Source organism: Gouania willdenowi, chromosome 21 (genome assembly GCF_900634775.1).
Source record: "Gouania willdenowi chromosome 21, fGouWil2.1, whole genome shotgun sequence".
In the NCBI taxonomy this organism is placed as follows: domain Eukaryota; kingdom Metazoa; phylum Chordata; class Actinopteri; order Blenniiformes; family Gobiesocidae; genus Gouania; species Gouania willdenowi.
Genome location: NC_041064.1, coordinates 1470219 through 1493174, shown reverse-complemented (window position 1 = coordinate 1493174; position 22956 = coordinate 1470219). Strand labels below are relative to the sequence as shown.

Below are 22956 nucleotides of genomic sequence, written 5' to 3'. Positions count from 1 at the left end.
AACTTCTGCATCCTGGAGCTTGGACTACAAAATAAAAGCCTGAAATAAAAATGGCGGATTGCTCGAAGTGTTGGACCTGGAGTTGATGAACTAATTTAGCAGTTCTGCTGACGTTATTGTTCAAAAAACGTAATAGAGAATCGAAAAATCGAAACAGATTGAAAAATATGAGCAAAACAGAATATAAAGATATCTACGGAGCATCTGAAGAGACTAATTTGATTTTTTCTGTACTTCTAAACACTCTAAATATACAACAAAATGCATTTAAGGGCTAAAAAAGTGGATTTAGCATCATATGTCCCCTTTAAAAAGGAATTAAAGCTCCCATGTAAACATGACCATTGTGTCAGAGGATGGAATCCACACCCGTGTACTGTATACGTGAGTCACATGACACTCATTGACCAATCACTAGGAGGTCTAAGCATGGGAGTTTTAAAGCTGAAGCTCGTCTTTGAATCTAATGTTATTTATTGTCTCTACAGTGTTTATTAGTGGAGGAACTATACCAGCATGAGTAACTATATAACTACATTCATTATCACTAAATCAACTCATTACTTGATATATAATGAATCTTTGATATATAACAAAGATTAAAGAAACTTTACTTCACAAAATGTTGCCACCAAAATGCAGGCAATAGTGATTCAGAGGGTTTGACATGTCAAACATTTAGTTATTGTTAGTTGAAGCAGGAGTTCACATGTTTTTTTTTAACCTCTTCAAAATAAGAACCAATAGAAAAAAGGCCAAATTCAAATATTTTTATTTTAAACATAATCTTTAATATTTAAAAAGAAGTCAACAAAACGGAAATAAAGTTAAAGAAACGTCAATTCCAAAAAAAACTGTTCAATGTACAAATATAGACATGAAATAAATACTTAATCAAACAAAATGTACAACACGTTTAGTAAATAATAAATCAGTGATAAACACCTGACGTAGAACCAACATGAAAAGGAAAAATAACTCCAATAGTGTTTTTACTGCTGCTGAATCTAATTTAGTTTATATCTGATAATGAGTTACATAAAGTTATGGTTGATAAATATTTCACTGATATCCTTTAATTAAACTGGATCAGATGTGATGGTTTCCTGGTTTATCACAGTTTCTATTGATATTGATTAAATCTCTATCGCGATATATATTGTTATAGTTTTATCGCCCAGGCTTAGTCAAAGATGAAACTTTTCACATTTGGTAACAATGTGATAATATTTCAATGAGAAATGGTGCTCCAGCACTAATTAATGACTGATTTGATCATGTGACCAGCTGTGTGTGAGCGCTCAGTGATCCACTGACCTCGGCTCCGTCGCCTCCTTCAGGGAAAAAAGCCCCCTCAGCAGTTTTCCTTCCTCCAGCTCCTCCAACTTCATCAGCTGCAGCACCAGGAGCGTCGCCAGCAGCCGCAGGATGTCAGTACGAGCCTTCAACCCTGCAGCACAGAGGACAGGATTAGATGATGACACCATGAATGAAGCAGCCTGTGAAGTAATCAACTTTATTCATACTGTCATTGTTCTGTAATTTATCATTTTTACAGATGACACAAATATTTTATGTTGTGGGGAGAACCTGCAGCAGCAACAAAAGAGGTGAATGAAGACTTACAGAAACTTAAATGTTGGTTTGACAGAAGTCAGTTAATTTAGATCAGATTAAAGTAATGCTGTTTGGAAACTGTAAAACAGATGGAGATTTGAATTTGGAATTTGATATTGTAAAGATTGACAACATTTGGGTGTCTCAATAGATCACAAGCTCAGCTGAAAACATACATAAAATGTTTGTGTACAAAGATCTCAAGAAGCATTAAAATAGTGAACTAAACCAGAAACGTTACATGTTATACTGTGTATTCATTCTACCATATCTGTCTTATTGTGTTGAAATCTGGGAAAACACAAACAAAAGCCACCTATAAAAGTTATAAGTTGAGTATTTGAAAAGAATCCGTGTTGAAACGATAGCTTAGCCACTCCCACGCTAACGGCTAAAACACTCCCACGCTAACGGCTAAAACACAGAGCAGACATGGAGCTCACCAAGGGAATAGATTCCTTTCTTCGTCAGGAAGTCGTTGGTCAGAAGCTCCACGTTGATGTTGATCAGCTGACCCAGGGCAGAGGTGAAGTCCCAGAAGCCCTCCTTCAAAAGGACCACAATGACACATCAGCAGATCCATCCATCCACATCCCACCATGACCTCACAAATTCAAATGTAGATCCAAGTGCTTCACACAGAAGTCATTTAATAAAAGATGATAAAATATAAAACATGTTTTCTCAGAGAGAAGTGGTCATGTGACCATGTACGTCACAGGACAGGATGTACCTGGTCACATGATCACTCCTGAAAAAACATGACGTGGTACGTGTGGACAGAAGAGGAGACCCAGACATTATACTTATTATTATTAAATGATTACTGCCACATTAGACGTGAAACAACAAAGGAATACCGAGTGTTCTAAGGTTTAGAACGTTCGTCTTTCTGCAGCAAAGTCTCACGGGATGAGATTTCACGGGATTTACGCATCTCCAGCTCCTTATACTTGTCGACATTAAGAAATATAACTTTTGTTTTTGCGAAAATCTGTGATGGAAACCCAGCTAGAGTTGATATGATTTAGGCTTCTTATCCAGGACGTTTAATGTTTACGTTAACGTTTATAGAGCGTTTACAGCGTACTGTGAGAAATGTGTTGACAGAAGCATCTTTGCAGTGATAAGAGGAGTGAAGATTTTGTGCACAACTCGTAAATAAAAAGAAAGAAAAAGGCTCTCACTGAATTCTGCATTTGGAAAATCTTCGTCCATTTGAGCTCGGAGGCGGCTGATGCTGACTCAGCAGAAACGTCCCTGGAACGACACCAAAACTGAACCTTCAGCAGTTTATGTGGTTAAGATTTTGCTTTAAACAAAGTCTTTAAATTCTGAACGTATCAGAGAATAAAAACTGAGTGAAGACAAACTTTTAATAATGTAATTCCTAACTGGTTAGCTCTTCTAAAAGTAGCATTAGCATGTTAGCTCTTTGTTTAGATTCAAAAGTTTGCACCAAAATACCCCATAAACACCTTTAATGTATTTTATAATTTAACAAAAAGTGATTCACTCAAAGAACAAAGATTCCAATCGGCTGATTTATTTGTTGTTTTGTTTAGAACAAATGTTTCATTATCATTTCTGTCCTACGTGCACTATTATCTATGTTGGTATTTATTTTAGATTCTTACTGTCTGCTCCTTTTTGTCATGTTGCTGCTGAATTTCCCTTTCAAGGATCAATAAAGGTATATTCTATTCTATTCTAAATGCTGCTATTTTCCACTAAAACCATCCTGTTGTTGTCTGCAGTGGACAGGTCATAAAGTTAACATATAAACCTTAATTTAATAATACGTGAGCTGGTTTGGAGGTGACCTTTTAAAAAGAAAGTTTCACAGTTGTGTGAGAGCACTGCTGTTTGATCATCTAAAGATGTTTGTTTTATTATCATAAGTGCAACATCTGCTCCTGAGAGGAGAGAACATGAACATCATGTTGTTTTATTGGTGGGTGTGAAGGATGAAAGGCTTACATAACGACGTTCCTCACGCACTCCTGTTTGGCCCTCAAACCTCTAAAGGACGTCTTTAGACAATTTCTTCTGGCTCTGATGAACGCTGTCTTCTCAACACCGTCGAACTGTATTGCTTTAGGTGATTCTGAACCCTGGAGCTCCACAACGGTTTCTTTTTGATCAACTTGTTTGCAGCTCAACCTTGTCTTTGTTAATGGACTATTTACCGACATCGGTTGGTATGCATTGCTTTGACGGAAGAATTCAGAGACAGATCTTAAACGCTGAGGCAAACTCTTACTGGTAGGTGGAAGTGGTGGAGGAGTGGCTCCAAAAAGAAGACCAGGTGTAGATAGAGGCAGAGCGCTTCCAAAACCTTCACCAGATCCAAAGGAGAACCCGGTAGGTGGAAGTGGTGGAGGAGTGGCTCCAAAAAGAAGACCAGGTGTAGATAGAGGCAGAGCGCTTCCAAAACCTTCACCAGATCCAAAGGAGAACCCGGTAGGTGGAGGTGGTGGAGGAGTGGCTCCAAAAAGAAGACCAGGTGTAGATAGAGGCAGAGCGCTTCCAAAACCTTCACCAGATCCAAAGGAGAACCCGGTGGGTGGAGGTGGTAGAGGAGCACCTCCAAAAGGAAAACAAGGTGGAGCCAGAGCACTTCCAAAAGGAGGACAAGGTGGAGCCAGAGCGCTTCCAAAACCTCTGCCAGATCCAAAGGAGAACCCAGTGGGTGGAGGTGGTGGAGGAGCACCTCCAAGAGGAGGACAAGGTGGAGGCAGAATGCCTCCAAAAGCTTTGCCTGATCCAATGGAGACCCAGGTGGGTGAAGGTGGATCAGCAAAATCTTGATCTATAGATGAAGTCACTGAACTATCAAACGAACATTTCTGTAGAATGTTACAGCTCGATGACTGTGGGAGAAGACGAGGTGGAGATGCAGGTGGAGCAGCAGAATGTAAAACTCCTAGATCTTTTAGCTTCCTCCTCGTACGGCGAATGGAAGATTCAGTAGTGGAGATTGCATTAGATACTTCAAGGTGAGAGTTGCTATGATCCTCTGTAGGAAAAAGTAAAGTGGTATCATCATAATCCATGTCCACGTCCTCCTCTGGTGCTTCAAAGACTGCCAAGCTTTCAGCCATTAGAAGAGGAGGAGCAATGTAGTCTTCACCAGGATCCCTTATAGAGCTGCCCAAAGACTCACTCTCATCTTCCCGACATTGATCTGACAATCTCAAATCTTCAGAAGGTTTACGTATTGACAGACTGTGACTCCTCATCTTGGGTTCATGGAGAAAAGGAGAGAATTGACTCTAAAGAAACAGAAAAAACAGAAAATAAGTTTAACAGTGAAAAGATGAGGACGAACTAGCTCTGCAGTCACTGCTTCTTTGGTCTGTTTGAAACGTGTGAAGAGACACTCTGCCCTCATCAGAGGAAGCTTTAGGTTAGAAGAGCTGAACTCACCTTGACAGAACAGTTTGAATAAAAGCTCACATCCAAACCAAACTGCAACACACAAGCAAAAAGGACACAATTCACCAACGATTTCAATCAATTATGGCAACACATTGATCACTTTTACACACGGCTCTGTCTGTACTCCAAAGCCTGCGACCCCCAAAATAAAGGTTCCATAGAGCAGGGACCCCCACTGTAGCTGAAGGTGGTTGAACACAGACATGAACATTGAAGAACAGTCATGTGGAGACAGGACCATCTATAAGGGGGAATAAAGGAGAGATTTTTGGGGCCCATCCATAAAGTCAGTAAAATGATGGTCCATTGTTCTATGAATCTGTGATAACCACATTTATTTATTCATCTGAATAATATCCACTGTTATCCAGGAACGTTTATTATTATTATTATAGTCATCTTAAAGATGGAAATCCTGGTTTTAATCACTAATAAAATGGTTCAAAATGACCAAAAATGGTGGTAAAAGTTGGTGAAATGGGATTAAAACCACAGAAATTAGTTAAAAGTTTTAAGTTAGAGTGAAAAGAAACAGACAGAAAAAGTGGTAAAAAGGTTTAAAGTGTCAATCTTGTAACAATTAGTTTAAACTGGCAAATAATGGGAATGAGAAATGGTGAATGTGGTTAAATTGGCAAAAAATAAGCATGAAATATGGTGAAAAGAAGTTAAAAGTGATGAGTCAACATATGTGACATTAGGTGTAAAAGTGGTGAAAAGGGTTTAAATAAGTGCTGAAAATTAAGTTTAGCTAAAGTCAATTTAAATTTCTTACACTTTGTAACAAATTTCTATTTAATTAAGGGAAACATTTTGTAATAATTTGAGGAATATCTTTTTTCATCTTTACTTCATCCTGCAGGCCAAATTGGATGCCCCTAAGGGCCGGATTTGGCCCCCGTGCTATGAGTTGTTCTTTAAGGTGACTCAGCATGAGCACAAACCCACGGGAGCGACTTTCCTCTGTAAGGATCCACTTCTTTTTCTGACCTGATTTAAAGTGTACCTATAATGAAAATGCATATAACAAAAAATGTGTTTATTGTATTACCAATAAACAAAATATGTGCACCTTAAAAAAAAACATGTGAAAATGGCTTTTTAGAATGATTTTATACCTTGAATCATAAAATATGGCGAGCCACCATTTTAGTCTAAATATGATATGATTCCTGTTAGTTGTTGCTAGGCAACAGTGTGTCATTGGTCTACAGTTTCTGAACAATGGAGGAGTGTAAAGCTAATGGTTGATTTAACAACAGAAACATTTATTTAGCGTCTGAGCCAAATAAACGACACTAAGTCGCTAAGTTATCCAGACGTTGGCTCCATATCGGTAAACCAGGATAAACCAGGATCCACTGCTCTGAGCAGCAGTGGATCCTGGTTTCCTGCCACCGGAGCTCTTCTTCTCTTCTTCATGATGTCGACAAAACAGCAGCGTTGGAACTGTCGCCCGCTGCGGTCACAGATTTTTTTGGTTCACGGATTTTGTTTTATCAAATTTTGATAAACAAAAGACGTTTACATCGACTTTTTTTTAATTTTGACTGATTTTTAGAGCAACCCAAAGTAGCACAAGTTGTTATTTTGACTGAAAAAGCTGCTAAATGATCCTGAATGCTTCACCTCATATAGAACTCCATTTAAAAAAGTTAATAAAATGAATATGGTGCAAAACAATGCGTTTTGTTAGGCATAGATCTTCTAATAAGGACATTTCAATAGTTTTGACCACATTTGTAAAAACAGTGGAGAATTCCTTTAAACACATTTTTTGTGATATACATTTTCACTACAGGAACCCTTTAAACCAGTGGTGCTCAACGCGTTTATCGCAGAGGCATTTTGTGTTGATTGCACTCGTGGACCACATATCTTCATAAATTAATGAGAACACAGTCTTGTATACTAATAATGAAACCTAACAATTCCGCTTCTGACCTCAATTTGAGGGGGCGCTAGTGCACTAATTTGTTTATTTACAACCTGAATCATAACATAATCTAACCACTAGAGCGGACATGGATTCGTCTGTGAACGGTCACTGTTATCTTACCAACAAACAGGAAGAGATTGATCATCTTTATAATAAGTGCTGACTAGGCACTGGGAGTGAGCCCCAAGGCCAACACAGGATGACTTGATAATAATGTATCATATTTTTCTGCAGTCAGTGTCTTCTCCTCATTCTTCTCTCTCTGCTCTGTTTCAGGTGTCGTGAAGCTGATGATGTCACTTCCTGATCTGTGGTTCACGGCTCAACTAGTCTGAGACACTCTGATGTTCTATCTCTCTATCCTGTTCTGTTGGTCCTTCTGTTTATTAACCACAACCAGTTGTTTCTTCCCACTGTCACTAAATGCTTGTTCATGTGGATCTTGTTGGGTTTTTTCTTTCTTATTATCAATTTTATATTTTGATAAGCTCATTGAGATGACTTTGTTGTAACTTGTGCTATACAAATAAAGTTGAATTGAAATGAATTCAAGTTCACTTCAGTTATTTTTTACTGTCAGTACATGGTGGGAACAACTGAGGGCGGGGACAAAAACAACAAAAACTTATCGGAGCGCTGATATCAATTTTAGATGCAATACCGATGAAATACGATATTCATTTCCTTGCTGTTATCGGACCGATGTGCGACATCAATATCGGATCGGGACACCCCTAGCCACACTTTTTTTACTCTGTATATTTTACAAACTTTATTTTGATAATAATACTATATTTATTGATTGTATTTAAATTTTTAAAATACATTTCAATCTAACTCAGTTTTTAAGTGTTACTGCTTTAATATTAATATTGTATTTTAATATTATACAAATATTTAATAATAATTTAATAATTGTAATAGTTCAAATATTAAAATCTGATTATTTACAATTATAACTCCCCCAAAAAAGTAGACTGCAAAGAGTAGTCCGTGGTAGAATTAGCTTGTGAGTGCAGAGCCTGGTGCTTCGTTGCTTCTGTGTGGACACACCCCTACTCCACCCCATCACAATAGTTGTGTGTAGAAAACAAACTCACATCATCGTCTGAATCACTCGTTTCATGAATTTCTGCTTCTTCTTCTTCTTCTTCTTCTTCCCCCAAGGGAGGAATCCAGCTGATGTAGGGGAGGAAGTCCACGTCCTCGGCTGCAACCAGCTGTAGGATGTCTGTGAAGAGCTCCTCCACTCGCTCTGGATCCTGACGCACAGAAAAGGTCAGACTTACTCACCAACCAATCAGCTTTAGAGCAGGATGTTGATGGACCAACCCGCTCCTCCACCGCCACAAAGCTGGTGAACTGTGACAGGATGGAGAACTCTTTGCTCAGCTCAACGATGAAAGACCTCAACTCAGCTTTTTTACCCTGAAACACACACAATACTCCTCAAACTCTGCATCAAAACACTAGGGGGCGCTAATCTGGTCCTGGAGGGCTAATGCCCTGCAGGCTTCTCTGTAGAGCTGCATGATGACATCATCATTACCAATAAACTATGGTTCGATTATTACACTCAACGATTACATAAGTAGCATCATGGAGAAGTCATTCCTGTGTGAAACAGAAACAGACCTCGTGCTCTGCCTCGCTGATGTCCAGGTTTCCATCTTCATAGTCCCTGATGAGGGCCCTCGCCGTCAGCTTGTGAAGGAACTGCCAACACATAAAGAAAGAAACAGGCGTGGTGAGGCCTGCAGGGCCGCAGACAGGGGGTGGGGAGGGGTGGGGTACCGTGCTCGTACCGTGCCAGTGCTTTTCTGCAGCTCGGTGGTCGACACCATAGTTTCCAACTCCTGACCCCCCAGGTTTCCTGTCAGCGTGGCCTGTGGGAGCCACGAGAAACTTTAGTAAACCCAGTAATTACCCAAACTTTATCGCCCCATGTACCCCTGAGCTCATGTTATACATCATTAGTGTCTGCAGGCTCGTCTAAACTCTTTCCTGTGTCTCGTCCAACATTAACCTTGAATTTAGGCCTTTTTTATTCATTTATTTCTGATGTTTTGCTCGTTTTAGAACTTCAACTTTTGGTGCATTTTAAAGAGTTGTACAACAGATTATTATTGATGGATGAGAAAAAAAAGTCTGTGTGCATGTAAAAAAAAATCTATAATGTTAAAAAATAAACTGACAAATATTTCTGTGTACCTCCTGAGAGGTGGTAAAGTTCCCCTAGGGGTACACGTACCCCAGTTTGGGAATCACTGCCCTGCAACAGACGACACAAGCACAATGGGCATTGAGCCAAATGTCGAATGATGTCCCTTCATGTAGTCCAGGGGCTACTGAGCAGTTTGATCTCAAGTGGGCCACAGATTTTATGCAGAAAACAATTAGTTTCAATATTATTGCCCTAGTTTACACTTCTACATTTACATAAAGCACAAAATATGTAAAAAACTGACAAAATCCAAGCAATAAGTGGCATATCAGTCCTAACAAAGTCTGCAATAATAAAATGCCTAAAATGAAAAATCACTTATTCCAGAACATTCCAGAGAAATATAAACTGAACAGTGTAAAATATTTATAATATCTGTGGATATCATGAAATAAACAGAACAACTGATGAAGATGATGAATTTAGTTTGAAATAGTTTTTCTACATAACAGTTGATAAGTTGGATCAGACGATGCTATCTGTAGCAGCGCTTCTAGCCCCGCCCACATCCTCTACCACAGAGTGGTCGACTGTCACTACAATCATTTATCACTGACTTTGTTCATTTGTTACTCATGGATTTATTATTGGTTCTGAACCCTGTCTGAGTGTCAGTGTAGATTGGAGACACTGTCTGCTCCACTAGGACCATTGTCCCTGCTAGCTGCTACATGTTAGCATTGAGGTACTAGCTGCTACATGTTAGCACTGAGGTGTTAGCTGCAACATGTTAGCATTGAGGTGTTAGCTGCAACATGTTAGCATTGAGGTGCTAGCTGCTACATGTTAGCACTGAGGTGTTAGCTGCAACATGTTAGCCTTGAGGTGTTAGCTGCTACATGTTAGCATTGAGGTGCTAGCTGCTAAATGTTTAACATTGAGGTGCTAGCTGCAACGTGGTTAGCATTGAGCTACTAGCTGCTAAATATTTAGCTTTGAGGTGCTAGCTGCTATATATTTCGCATTGAGGTGCTAGTTGCTACATGTTTAGCATTGAGGTGCTAGTTGCTACATCTTTAGCATTGAGGTGCTGGCTGCTTCATGTTTAACATTAAGGTGCTAGCTGCTAGCGGCTAAATATTTAGCTTTGAGGTGCGAGCTGCTACATGTTTAGCATTGAGGTGCAAGCTGCAACATGTTTAGCATTGAGGTGCTAGCTGAGGCTAACAGAGCTCTGATTCACGAACTCTTTCTCTAACAATTTTCACACAGATGGGCTTTAGTTTTCCATCCAGTGTTTTTATTTAAAATAAAATTAACGCCCACAAAACACAGCAACGACTTCTCCTCTGGTTCTCCTGTTTCTTGTGTTGTGGTCTGTGCATCAGTATTATGGGTATACCGGGAACTCGTGCAATAAGAAAAGTTCTGCTCTGTTTGGAGTGGAAAAAAATGCGTTTTTTTGTTTAGTACGTTAATTTTCTGTAATTAATTAATTATAATTAACGTGTTAAAGGCCCAGCCCTAGTACTAACCCATGTTTGTAGTGTAGGAGGCGTACCTGAGTGCAGTGCGGCACAAAGCCATACACCAGCGTGTGGGAGTCGTTGAACAGCGCCTGCAGAGCACTGGGAGCTTGGAGAGGAGGAGCTGCCTCAGAGTTGAACTGTTGCCACTTCACTGACACTGAGCTACAACCCACGGATGCCATGCGCTCCACCTGAGCACTCACCTGCACACAGACGCCCAACCACGGCTTTCACACCAACGCTTCATAGAGATCGTATAATAAATATTCGTATGAGCAGAAGGTGGAATGTGCATTATTAGAAGAAAAAGCTTTGCACCTGAATTCTTTTAGATTTGGAATTCAGTTCATTTATGGCTAAATGTTTGGCAGTAGAATTGGGGTCAATTTTAATTGTAATTGGTAATTAATTACAATTATGGAGTAATTAATGAGGATGCAGGAGGCAACAAGTTTGGTGTCAAAATGCTCAAATAATTTCTGGACATTGTGCTATGTATTAGCTATTTCTAACTTTCTAACTTTTTCAATTATTTAACTTTTTAATTTTTCATTTCCCCATTCACATTTTCAACTTTTTAAACAGATTTCAACCTTCAACATGTTTAGCTGTCTGAACACTTTCAGCTAAAACCTTTTTAAACCTTATTACTCATGTTCAGCTAATACTAGGTTGGTGCTAATGCTAGGTTGGTGCTAATGCTAGGTTAGGTTAGTGCTAATGCTAAGTTAGTGGTAATGCTAGGTTGGCACTAATGCTAGGTTGGCGCTTATACTATTGGCATTGTTAGGCTAAAGCTACCGTTAGGCTAATGATATGCTAAAGCTACCGTTAGGCTAATGATATGCTAATGCTACCGTTAGGCTAATGATATGCTAATGCTAGGTTAGAGCTAAAGCTAGATTATGTTATTGCTAGGATAATGCTAATGCTAACCTATGCTAACGTTAATGCTAACACTTATGCTAATGCTGTTATCAGGCCAATGCTAATGCTAGGCTAATGTAAATGCTAGCTAGATACTAATGTTAATGTTAACACTAATGCCAATTTATGCTAACGTTATTGCTAGGTTAATGCTAATGCTAACTTTAATGCTAACTTATTCTAATGCTAAAACGAGCTAATGCTAAAACGAGCTAATGCTAACGTATATTAATGTTAATGCTAGCCAATGCTAACTTATGCTAAAATAATGTTGTTTTGAGCAAGTGGGTCGCCAAATTGATGAATATGATTAATAGTGTATTTTATAGCCCATTTAGAATCACAAAGGTTTTTATTTGCCAAGTACAGTTTAAAAACAGCATAAGGAGTGTTGTTGTAGTGTTGACCTTTGACAGTGAGAGCAGACAAAGTAAAAAAAAAAAGAAAAAGAGAAAAAAAAAAGAAAGGAAAAAAAAAACAGCACAAGGAAAATAACTCTCACCTTCTCCTTCCAGTTGTGTTCAGCTTTTGTGTCGAAGAACTCACAGGCCCCGCCCCCCGCCTGTGCCAGCGCCCTCAGCATGTGCCGGTTGGCCGTGGGGCTGAAAGAACATCAGAAGTGAGACCGCGGGCGTCCTGCAGGTAGAGCTGTGGCTGAGGTGTGTGTGCTGACCTGAGGCCGCAGCAGAACAGGCGACTGTGCCTCTGGTTTTCTCTGACCAGCCTCAGCGTGAGCTCAGAGCTCTGGATGTGTCCGTCCGACAGCAGCAGCAAGTTTCTGACCCCGCGGGACAGAGGGAGCAGGCTGAGGGCCCGCAGAGGCCGCCACAGCTCAGTGCTGTCCAATGAGAGTACAGGATGCTGACAGCAGAGAGAAACATAACTTAATGAGCTACAGGACACAAAACAGGAGGAAAACTATGGAAAACTGTCAAATATTTTAAATCCATCAAGCTAGGGCTGGGCCATGTAAGGACATTAACTGACCCATGGTCCCTCTCCCTCAGGGTAACTGCATCACAACACGCTGACAATAGCTGTGTTTCCATTACCCTTGAAAATGCACAAAATCTAAATATCTCAATAAAAACTAGTAATGTAAACACCTGAATTTAAAATAAATCAGAATCAGAAAAAACGTTAATTAGCCCCATGGGGCAATTGGAAAACACTCAAATATCGGCAAAAACTTTTTACGCTTTCATAAGGAGGTTTTTCAGACGTTTCGATATTGCAATGTTACGCAAAAGCGCCATGGAAACACTTTTTACACAAATACACGTCACAAAACTGACAAACCTTCTCTCCAAGAAAACATGGAACGGTACGTGTGGACAGAAGAGGAGACCCAGACATTTCTTATTACACCTAATAATTATTACTGCCACAATAGACGTGAAACAACAAAGGAATGCAGAGTATTCTAAGGAGGTTTGGAGCGTTTGTCTTTATGCAGCAAAGTCAGCAAAGATGAGATTTTACCAGAGTTACCAGGCTCCACAACAACCTGCAATGGAAAGACGTTCAAAGCACAATATATGTTGACATTCAGAAAAATCGCTTTTATTTTGCTAAAATCTGTGATGAAAACCCAGCTCGTTTGCCTTCAATGCTGAAAAACAGTTATTTTCAAAGTTGGAGAACCAACAGCAGCATGCGCTACATTACAAAGGCTACAAACTCAAATGAGAATCCACATGAGAAAAGCCCTTAGGTTGGGATAGAGTCAGGAACACTTGAGTAACCATTTGGTTGTGAGGTTTGTCGGAACCATTTAGTCAAAATTATCTGAACGCTCACATGAGGATCCTGAAGTATTAGCTTAATTAGCTTAAATTAGCTTAAACTGGAAAACAATGAGCATGACTAATAGTGAATGTGGTTAAATTGGCCAAAAAGAATCATAAAATATGGTGAAAAAAGGTTAAAACTGACAATAATGGTTCAACATATGTGACATAGGTGGAAAAGTCACTGAGCCACAACCTACACCAGGCACGAGTATCTAATAAAGCCATTCCTCTGTTCACAGCCACCACCATTATTCCTAAGCCGCACACTGGTCACCAAACTGGCTTGATAACGATAAGCACAATATACACAACCACAATTTCACATCGCATCACTTGAAACCTATCGACTACTCCCCACCCATTCCATTTCCTATCTTGTATTCCTCTTCCCTGTTAACTTCCCCACCCCCCTCCACCCCCTCACCTTGGTGTAACACTGCCCTCTCTTTTTTTACATCCTCCCTTTAATAAAGTATTTCTTACCCTTCCCTAGGGAGGGCTGGTGATGGTCACAATTATGCAATGAAATAAATAAATTTATTTAATTGCAATAACAAAATATGCATTGCTGTTAAAAGATTGCACTTCTTGTAGTGTTAACCTTCGACAGAATGTGCAGACAAGAGAAAAAAAAAAAAACAAAAAAAAAAAAAAAAAATAATAATAAAGCCATTTTAATGAATTGTAGAGATCAAAATAAAGTCCAAATAAGTAGAAACAAGCTGAGAGAAGTTCAAACTCAAACCAACAAAGAACACATCCAGACAGAAACCAACAACACTGTCCAAGCACGTTTTTAAATGCTGAAGGAAGGTAATCTGAAGATAGGCACACCTGAGTGGAAACAGGAGGGCGGCTGATCCCTCTCAGCACAGACATACTGACAACATGTGTTAAAACAAAGAGGAATCACAAACCCACAGTCAGAGTAGCTCAGAAGTCCAACGATGAAGGTAACTTCATCAACCAATAGGAGGAGCCCTGACTCACCCTGATGAAGCGCTCCGCTTTCTGACGGGCCTCTGCTATTGGTCGAGTTGTCAGGAAGGCTTCTCTGTAGACTTAAAGGAAAGCAAAGACAAAAGGAGCTCATTTGGACAGTGTTCGAAACCAGAGGAGATCATAAGTGACAAATCCACCCAAACGAGAAAGAAGAACATTTACAGCATATTAACATCTTAAAGGATCCCTTAACATTTCTACAAGTTTTGCCTAAAATCTTCTAAATGTCCCTATTAGTAGATCTATGTCTAACAAAACACATTATTATGTACCCTATTAATTTAATTTCCTTAAAAATGGGACTACTTTACAGTTTTAGAGCCTGTGTTCCTCCATCTTAAAATCATGTGACTGATGATGTCACACGACCCCACTGCCTGTAAACATCCCATTGTTTTCTATTGGAGTGAAACATTCAGCCTGATTTATAGATCATTTAGCAGATTTATAGATCATTTAGTAGATTTTTCAGTCACAATAATAACTTGTGCTGCTTTTGGTTGCTCTAAATAATCAGGAAAAGTTAAATATGTTGTTGTAAACCTTTTGTTTATAGAAAGAGGATAAAAACAGTTGTGACCACAGGGCGCGGCAGTTGCAACTCTGAGGTTTGGTAGTAGACAATGAAACAGAAGAAAAGCTCTCCTAAGGGGCCTTTAATCTCCCTTAAACAGTACGCTGACACGCTCTGGTGGCGCAAGTTAATGAGTAATCACGACTCCCACTCAAAAGGACTTCTATCCCCAGGGTTTGTGTGTCTTCAACAGGCTGTGATTACTTTTTTTAGAGCAATTAAACGCAGCACAAGTTGTGATTGAAGAAGCTTCTAAATGATCTAAAAAGTTGTTAAATGATCTATAAATCAGGCTGAATGTTTCAGTCCAATAAAAAACAATGGGATGTTTACAGGCAGTGAGGCTGTGTGACATCATCAATCATGTGATTCCAGGATGGAGGAACACAGGCTCTAAAACTGTAAAGTAGTCCTATTTTTAATACACAATAATGTGTTTAGTTAGAAACAGATCTTTAAGCTCTGATTGATTCATCACTAAATCAAACCAATCACAACATCTTTGTTCCTGAGCAGAGAATGCAACGGTGATCATTTGAGACAGGGTCGTTAATAATTCACATTCCTTCAAGCTGGTTTAATGCCTGGTCAGCAGAATGTGAGGTTCTATTTTTAAAAGAAAATTTAAATTAATTTGGTGCATAATAATGTGTTTTGTTAGACATAGGTAAGTACATAAGAACATTGAGAAGATTTTAGGCCAAACTAGTAAACAAAGTGGAGGATCCCTTTAAACGAACAATAGTTCATAAATAATCTCCAACACTTTAGAATGCTTTTTAGAATTATCCTTAAACTTCCTTATGTGTCAATGTGTTGCACAAGTGACGTGACTTTCTGTCACTGCAAACAATAAAGATTTTCTTTCTTTCATTTTAAAAACAATAGCTTTTTAAAAACCAGCATTACAGTCTGAGTACAGACTCCTGGTCGCCCCCTACCTGTGCTGAACTGGATGACGTTGACTCTGGTGTTGTGGTGGAGGTTGTTGAGCACGAGCAGAGCAACTCTCTGAGCGGTTCTTAGAGGTTCTCCTCTCATGGACTGAGACACGTCCAACAGGAGAACCACCTCACTGCTGTCTGCGCTGGAACTGGACTCAAAGTCTGGGTAGAACACCAACATGCAGGCCTACGGGGGGGGAGACAGGATGAATCAGAACACAGGGTGGGCTCTGAGAGGAAGATGAGGAGGAAGAGGAGGCTCAGACCTGGCTGTCCTTCTCTGGGTGTTTCTCCACCCACATCCTAGGAAGGTGGACATCTGACAGAGTGATGGACAGCTGGAAACCGTCGGGGCCGAGGACGGCTCCAGGAAGCACGCTGAGCACCGCCTTACAGTCCGTCCTCTAATAATAATAATAATACATTTTATTGGTCGTCCGAGGACATGCAGGAGAAAAAACAGCTCAAACCATTTCAGTTTCTCTGCTCACATGTGAACACACTATGCAATGATTCTCAATAACATAATAAACCGTTCAGTACGGCCTCCACGGTTCAATACAGACACGTGAACTGCAGTTTTTACAGTTTAGGCTCAAGGGCTGTCACTTTAACACGTTAATTGTGATTAATTAATTACAGGAAAAAATAACGCGCTAAAAATATAATGCTGTTAATCAATTTTTTTTAACACTCTTAACAGCGCAGAACCTTTTTCATTTCAAGAGTTCCCGGTATACCCATTATACTGATGCACAGACAGAAGACTACCAAGCTTCTCAGCTTTGTTTGCGTTAATTTTGGCTTATAAAAACATTGGATGGAAAACACAGGCCTCGTTGTGTGCAAATCAAGCAAGTACAAGTTTGTCAACGACCGAGGCTTTGCAGCCTCCGCAAGCACCTCAATGCTAAATATGTAGCAGCTAGCACCTCAATGCTAAATATGTAGCAGCTAGCACCTCAATGCTAAATATGGCGCAGCTAGCACCTCAATGCTAAACATGTAGCAGCTAACACCTCAATGCTAAACTTGTAGCAGATAGCACCTCAATGCTAAACATGTAGCAGCTAGCACCTCAATGCTAAACATGTAGCAGCTAGCACCTCAATGCTAAACATGTAGCAGCTAGCACCTCAATGCTAAACATGTACCAGCTATCACCTCAATGCTAAACATGCAGCAGATAGCACCTCAATGCTAAACATGTAGCAGCTAGCATGGACAGCTCGGTAGTGCTAACTCCAACATGCTCCAAGCACGCCGTGTTGCCAAACTTGACAAGATGACAGGGTTCAGAGCAAAAATGAATAAGTCCTGATGTTTTATTTCATTTGTATACTGTATTCTATTATGTGTAGATTGACTAAAGTACACAAATAATTCCCTGATGGTCTGAACTAAAGACGTCAGCAGCCCTCGGGACGAGTCTCACATTCAGAGGAACTTTGTTAAAAACAATAAATTACTTCATAAAGCCACTTTGTTATATACCAATCTTTTTATCTGCCACAATAATGTAATTTAAATGAATACCTCAAGTTGAGGGCGTTTCTCTGCAATATTTAGGTGCGATTAAAGAATAGATTAGTTAATTACAGAGCGTAATTAATTAATCGTACCAATTTTTTAATCTCTTGACAGCACTAATAGTGTCACCAACCTTTCTGAAACTGCGAGCTACTTCAAACGTACTGAATTATTACTATTACTTTTTTTTTCTTCATTCAAGAAATTGTTTTACTTTCATTAAATTTCAAAGGAAATCATTGTCCCTATTTTACTAGCCACTAACAACTTTTTAACCACTCGTAAAGCATGTAACATTTGTACATTAAATTATTGTGTAATATTTCACAAAAATCTGCAGCTTCTTAAATAAAATCCTCTCTGCAACACTTACTGTACATTTGTCTCAATGTTTCAGTGAAAATAAACATTTAAAGATGGTTCATTTAATACCAAAAGTTATCAAGTGAAGCAGTATTTAACTCTACATGTGTCACCTGTATTTATCTCTGTGAGTTTCAAGCCTGGCAAGTAAATGAGATTTTAGGCAAAGCTCATTGGTTACTACTGCTCAGCCAGGGTAAGGAAAACCCACCAAGTGAGTTAATAAGCCAATCACAACGCGCTAAAGTTTGGTGACGCTCACAACATTATGTACTTTTGGTATGGCACTGGATCCATGTTACTAAATAAATGGCCAGGTTTACTGAAGTACAGGTTTATTTATTTAAAGTAGTGAATTTTTTGTTTGTTTTTTATTTTATTTTTTAATGAATATTTCCTTAGTTTGTATATGGACTGCCAGGGTTAAGCACTTGTCCTTTGGAAGTGTTATTTTATATGTATTTTATGAAGTTGTGTTTGTTTTATATCATAAAATACACTATATACAGGAATGTGTATGAATTTGATTTTGCTTCAACGTAAAATAAAACGGTTTAAATGGGACAAATGTTATTTTTTACCCATCTCCATTTGTTCTAAGAACCCCAACAACCTAGTATTTGAGGTTTATTTTCCCAAACTCACCTGTTTTCCAGAGTTTTAGTCTCTGAAAAGTCACTTTCTGACCACTTTTAAAACCGGACTGTTTGAGTGGGCGTGTCTATAGACGTGGACTCCACACAGCAGTTGATCACTAGCGACTTTCTTTTGCTATTCACACACTCGTTGTTTTCAGCCAAAAAACTACACTTCACAGTAAAACACATGGATATTTAAGCAGAGATTGAGTCAGAAAAACACAGTTTTATGAAGTGTATGCACCGTGCAGCAACAGCATCTTCAACAGCAAAAGCAGCTGAGTCAGCTGCTTCAAACACTTACCGGAAGTGCTACGTTGCTTTATTGTCATCATCTCATGTAGAGATTACAGGAATAGTCCATTCAATAGTCCGCTGTTTTGGGAAACCACTTCGTCGCATTGTGTAACAAACACAAGTGTTGCCAGATTCGTGGTTCGTGTTTGGGCTGTTTTTATTGGAATGGGCGGGTTCTAAGATCTGATCTGGCAACAATGATTCCCAATTTTACTTGTGACGTCACAAATGTAGAAAATTTTAAATGTAGCACAATGATGGTTTTATTTCACTGCAAACACTGTAACGGCCTGGACCATCAGAGCCAAACCGTGACCAAAAAACGAGGTACATATTGAACCGTGGGCTGACTGCATTGTTGCATCCCTAGAACGCACACGCGCACACTACGGGGGATGGATCGCTTCTAAATTCATGTGCACCAGTCCAACACGCGTACCTGCCTGCCTAACTTTCACTAAACTTACCTAATTTACGTGGTTAGGTGTAGTGGCAGGTGTGGCATGAGTGAAGCTATAGTGATCAGGTGACCTTCACTATGTAGCACCGTCTACATGACATGTAAACACTAAGAAATCATTGTTACGCACTTACACACATGCACGTCAGTAAGTGTTGTATTCTGTCCAATCACAGCAATGATCTGACTCAGAGCGTAGCACTACAGTCACTACCACTCTATGAACGGGTGTAGTGACACAGACTGTAACCAGACTAAATGGTGATCTGTTATATACTCACACACACACTTACATACCTGCACACGTGTACACGCCTGCACGCTTAAGTGCGTAACAATTTTTTCCAAGTGTTTACATGTCACGTAGACGGTTATTGATAGTGAAGGTCACCTGATCGCTATAGCTTCACTCACGCCACACCTGTGTCTACGTGTGACTGATATATTTATGTTTATTAGGTGTACATCCATTTGTGCCCAGTGTGGCGTATGTGTGGGCACGTCTGCAAGCATGTTAACATGTCTGCAAGCACACATGCTTGTGCATTGTGCCCGTCTACCCATTCTAAGTCTATGGGAAATGTAAATCAGACGTGCAGGACCACGGGTACGAGTTCGCTGGACTGGTGCGCATGAATTTAGAAGCGCCACACACACACACGCACACACACTCTTACCTTCATCTTGACTTTGTGAGTGATGCACTGCAGGCTGGAGACGACACACGGCATCTCCACCGACATGTCCAAGCTGAACTCTCTGAGAAAAGAGAGACGTTCTTAGGAAGTGGTGATTTTAGCCATGCTTGGGTTTGAATAACGGCCCCTAAAGTTAAATGTCACTAATGTAAGGAACACACTTTCACTGAGCGGAGCTGGGAAAACTGATCAAATCTGTTACACTGTATGCTCGCTTAATTAAATAAACCATACCAGTCTGTCATATGATCTGGTTAGATCTGTGAAGCTAAGCAGGTCTGGTCCTGGTTAGTAGTTAGATGGAGACCACTGAGAACAGTCACTGCAGTGGTATCTGTCATTGTGTCCTTGGGCAAGGCACTTCACCCACATTGCCTAGTATGAATGTAGTGTGTGAGTGAGTGTTGGTGGTGGTGGGAGGGGACGATTGCGCAATATGGCAGCCTCACTTCCTTCAGTCTGCCCCAAGGCAGCTGTGGCTACAATAGTAGTTTACCACCACTAAGTGTGGAGTGAAAGAATAATGCCCTAATTCTGTAAAGCGTCTTTGAGTGTCTATGATAAAGCGCTATTTAAAATGCAATGCATTATTATTATTATTATTATTATTATAATAAATACCTCCACATCAGTAGGGGGCGGTATTCAGTGACACTCGTCTCCTTCCACTGTTTTTACAAATTTGGCCTAAAATCTTCTAAATGTCCTCATTAGCATATCTCTGTCTAATAAAACACATTATGTATCATATTCATTTCTTTGCCTTTTAAAGTAGGACTACAGTTTTACAGCCTGTGTTCCTCCATCTTGAAATCATGTGATTGATGATGTCACACGGCCCTGCCTGTAAACATCCCATGTTTTCTACTGAAGTGAAACATTCAGCCTGATTTTTAGATCATTTAGTAGATTTTTCAGCCACATTAACAACTTGTGCTGCTTTTGGTTGCTCTAAAAAACAGGAAAAGTTAAAGATGTCAATGTAAACCTATTTTGTTTACAGAAACAGGATAAAAACAGTTGTGACCCAAAAGAAATATGTGATGCAGGGGGTGGTAGTTCCAACTCTGAGGTTTGGTAGTAAACAATGATGCAGAGAGGAAGAGCTTTCCTAAGGGACCTTTACTCTTCCTTAAACAGTGGGCTGACACGCTGTGGTGGCTGAAGTTAGAGAGTAAATCACAGACTGTTAAAGACAGGCAAACCCAGAGGATAGAAGGACTTTTGGGTGGAAGTCCTTCACAGTTCTCCAATAGAAAACAATGGGATGTTTACAGGCAGTGGGGCCATGTGACATCGTCAACCACATGATTCCAAGATGGAGGAACACAGGCTCTACAACTGTAAAGTAGTCCTATTTTTAATACATAATAATGTGTTTAGTTAAACACAGATCTTTAAGCTTTGATTGATTCATCACTAAATCAAACCAATCACAACATCTTTGTTCCTGAGCAGAGAATGCAACGATGATCGTTAATAATTCACATTCCTTCAAGCTGGTTTAATGCCTGGTCAGCAGAATGTGACGGAGGTTCTGTACCTGGTACTGGCTGACTCAGCGCTCACATGCAGCTTCTTCACCGTGTCCTGTAGAGGGACAAACAAAACTCCTGTTACAAACCTATTGTCTAGCTTCTCACTGGGCCGTTCTGACCACGCCCCCTTGACCACACCCCTTTGACCTGTGTGTTCTGGTTGAGCGCCGCGGTCTCTTGCCACGGAGCCACCGAGCCAGGTAGGGAGAAGAGGATGCTGCCGCTCCTACAGACCACCAGCTCACACACAAAGGTCACCTTGATGAGGACGGAGGCGGCGGGCGGCAGGTTCCCCACGCTGATGGTGAACACATCCTGTGGAGGAGGAGCCACTCAGTGTGTGTGTGTGTGTGTGTGTGTGTGTGTGTGTGTGTGTGTGTGTGTGTGTGTGTGTGTGTTGCTACCGCAGCCTCCTGGTCCATCAGATAAGCTCCATGGCCACTCTGCACCGCCTGCCTGTACTCCCTACGGGCCGCCTCCTTCTCTTTCACCTGTGTTCAAACACAAAAGAAGAAGATGATGATGAAGATGAAAACTACAAAAAAGACTATGAAGAAGAAAAAGAAGAAGACTACGTAGAAGACTACAACAAAAAATACTACTACGAAGAACAGGGATACTACAAAGAAGAAGAGAATGGTCTGAGGGTGGGAACCTAGATTATAATTAAGTATTGATTCTGATAAGGAAATACCATGGGAATATTTCATTCTCATAGGGTATTGTAAGTGTACGCTAAGAGCCAATCACGGTGGAGGTCAAAGGGCAGTAAAGTGAGAGGACCTAGAAGTTGATATTTTAAGGTTTCATTTATTCAGACAACCTTTTTTGATCTCCTGACATGTTCCGACTGTCAACTGTCAGTCTTCCTCAGAGGCATCTGTTGATCATTTTGATGTGTCCTTATAAGTTGTTACTGGGCGTGGCCAAACTGAGAGTTCTGTCAGGCTGACCACGCCCCTGCCACCTGGTGGATTTCAGTGTTGTATTGTGAACAAATGTTATTATGAAGTTTTTCTTGTCGTCGTCTTGTCATTGTCACAGAAAAAAACCAGAAAACCCTGATTATTACTTTAGGTAAATGCAGAGTTGGGATTTAAAGATGATGGAATAAGAAAAAGAATTACCACCTTACCTTTCCCACCACATGTTTCCCATTAATAAAGGCTTCGAACCCACACACTGCTGCAGAATCCTCCAATGGGAACACGTACTTGGCTTCAATGGGCACCGCGCTGTGATTGGTGTATTTCTGAAAAATTATCACCTGGAGGAAAAAAGCTGATGATTAATGAGAAAGTTTCAAGCTGAAGGTGAACAGGTTCTATTTCCTCACCTGACCGAGCAGATCCATCAGTTTACACTTCACATGAACCGCCTCCAGAGGGAGCTGCTGACCACTGCTGTCCAGGAGTCCAGATGCAACAGAGTCCAGAGGGTTGGTTGGGTTTAGACCGCTGTCCTCCTGGAAGGGCTCACCTGTGAACGCACGCACGCGCACG

General features: G+C 40.2%; 1 protein-coding gene across 7 annotated transcripts in view; it reads right to left on the bottom strand.

The window, feature by feature from the left end:
- The window catches only part of parp4 (poly (ADP-ribose) polymerase family, member 4), a 41910-nt gene that overhangs the window by 4498 nt on the left and 14456 nt on the right, over positions 1 to 22956 (bottom strand). For 6 of the 7 annotated variants that reach the window (XM_028435453.1, XM_028435459.1, XM_028435458.1 and 3 more), the window contains exons 15-35: positions 22791 to 22933; positions 22590 to 22721; positions 21859 to 21945; positions 21602 to 21769; positions 21460 to 21506; positions 19896 to 19977; positions 16197 to 16334; positions 15928 to 16117; positions 14401 to 14471; positions 12291 to 12478; positions 12120 to 12219; positions 10723 to 10893; positions 8803 to 8883; positions 8633 to 8713; positions 8330 to 8425; positions 8098 to 8259; positions 5047 to 5088; positions 3598 to 4892; positions 2805 to 2877; positions 2061 to 2163; positions 1318 to 1450 (exon numbers count right to left, since the gene is read on the bottom strand). In XM_028435453.1, the coding sequence (XP_028291254.1) occupies positions 1318 to 1450; positions 2061 to 2163; positions 2805 to 2877; positions 3598 to 4892; positions 5047 to 5088; positions 8098 to 8259; positions 8330 to 8425; positions 8633 to 8713; positions 8803 to 8883; positions 10723 to 10893; positions 12120 to 12219; positions 12291 to 12478; positions 14401 to 14471; positions 15928 to 16117; positions 16197 to 16334; positions 19896 to 19977; positions 21460 to 21506; positions 21602 to 21769; positions 21859 to 21945; positions 22590 to 22721; positions 22791 to 22933 (3583 nt within the window). Of the gene's footprint in view, positions 1 to 1317; positions 1451 to 2060; positions 2164 to 2804; positions 2878 to 3597; positions 4893 to 5046; positions 5089 to 8097; positions 8260 to 8329; positions 8426 to 8632; positions 8714 to 8802; positions 8884 to 10722; positions 10894 to 12119; positions 12220 to 12290; positions 12479 to 14400; positions 14472 to 15927; positions 16118 to 16196; positions 16335 to 19895; positions 19978 to 21459; positions 21507 to 21601; positions 21770 to 21858; positions 21946 to 22589; positions 22722 to 22790; positions 22934 to 22956 lie in introns of those variants that run through there. The other variant, XR_003672614.1, reaches the window with a different exon arrangement.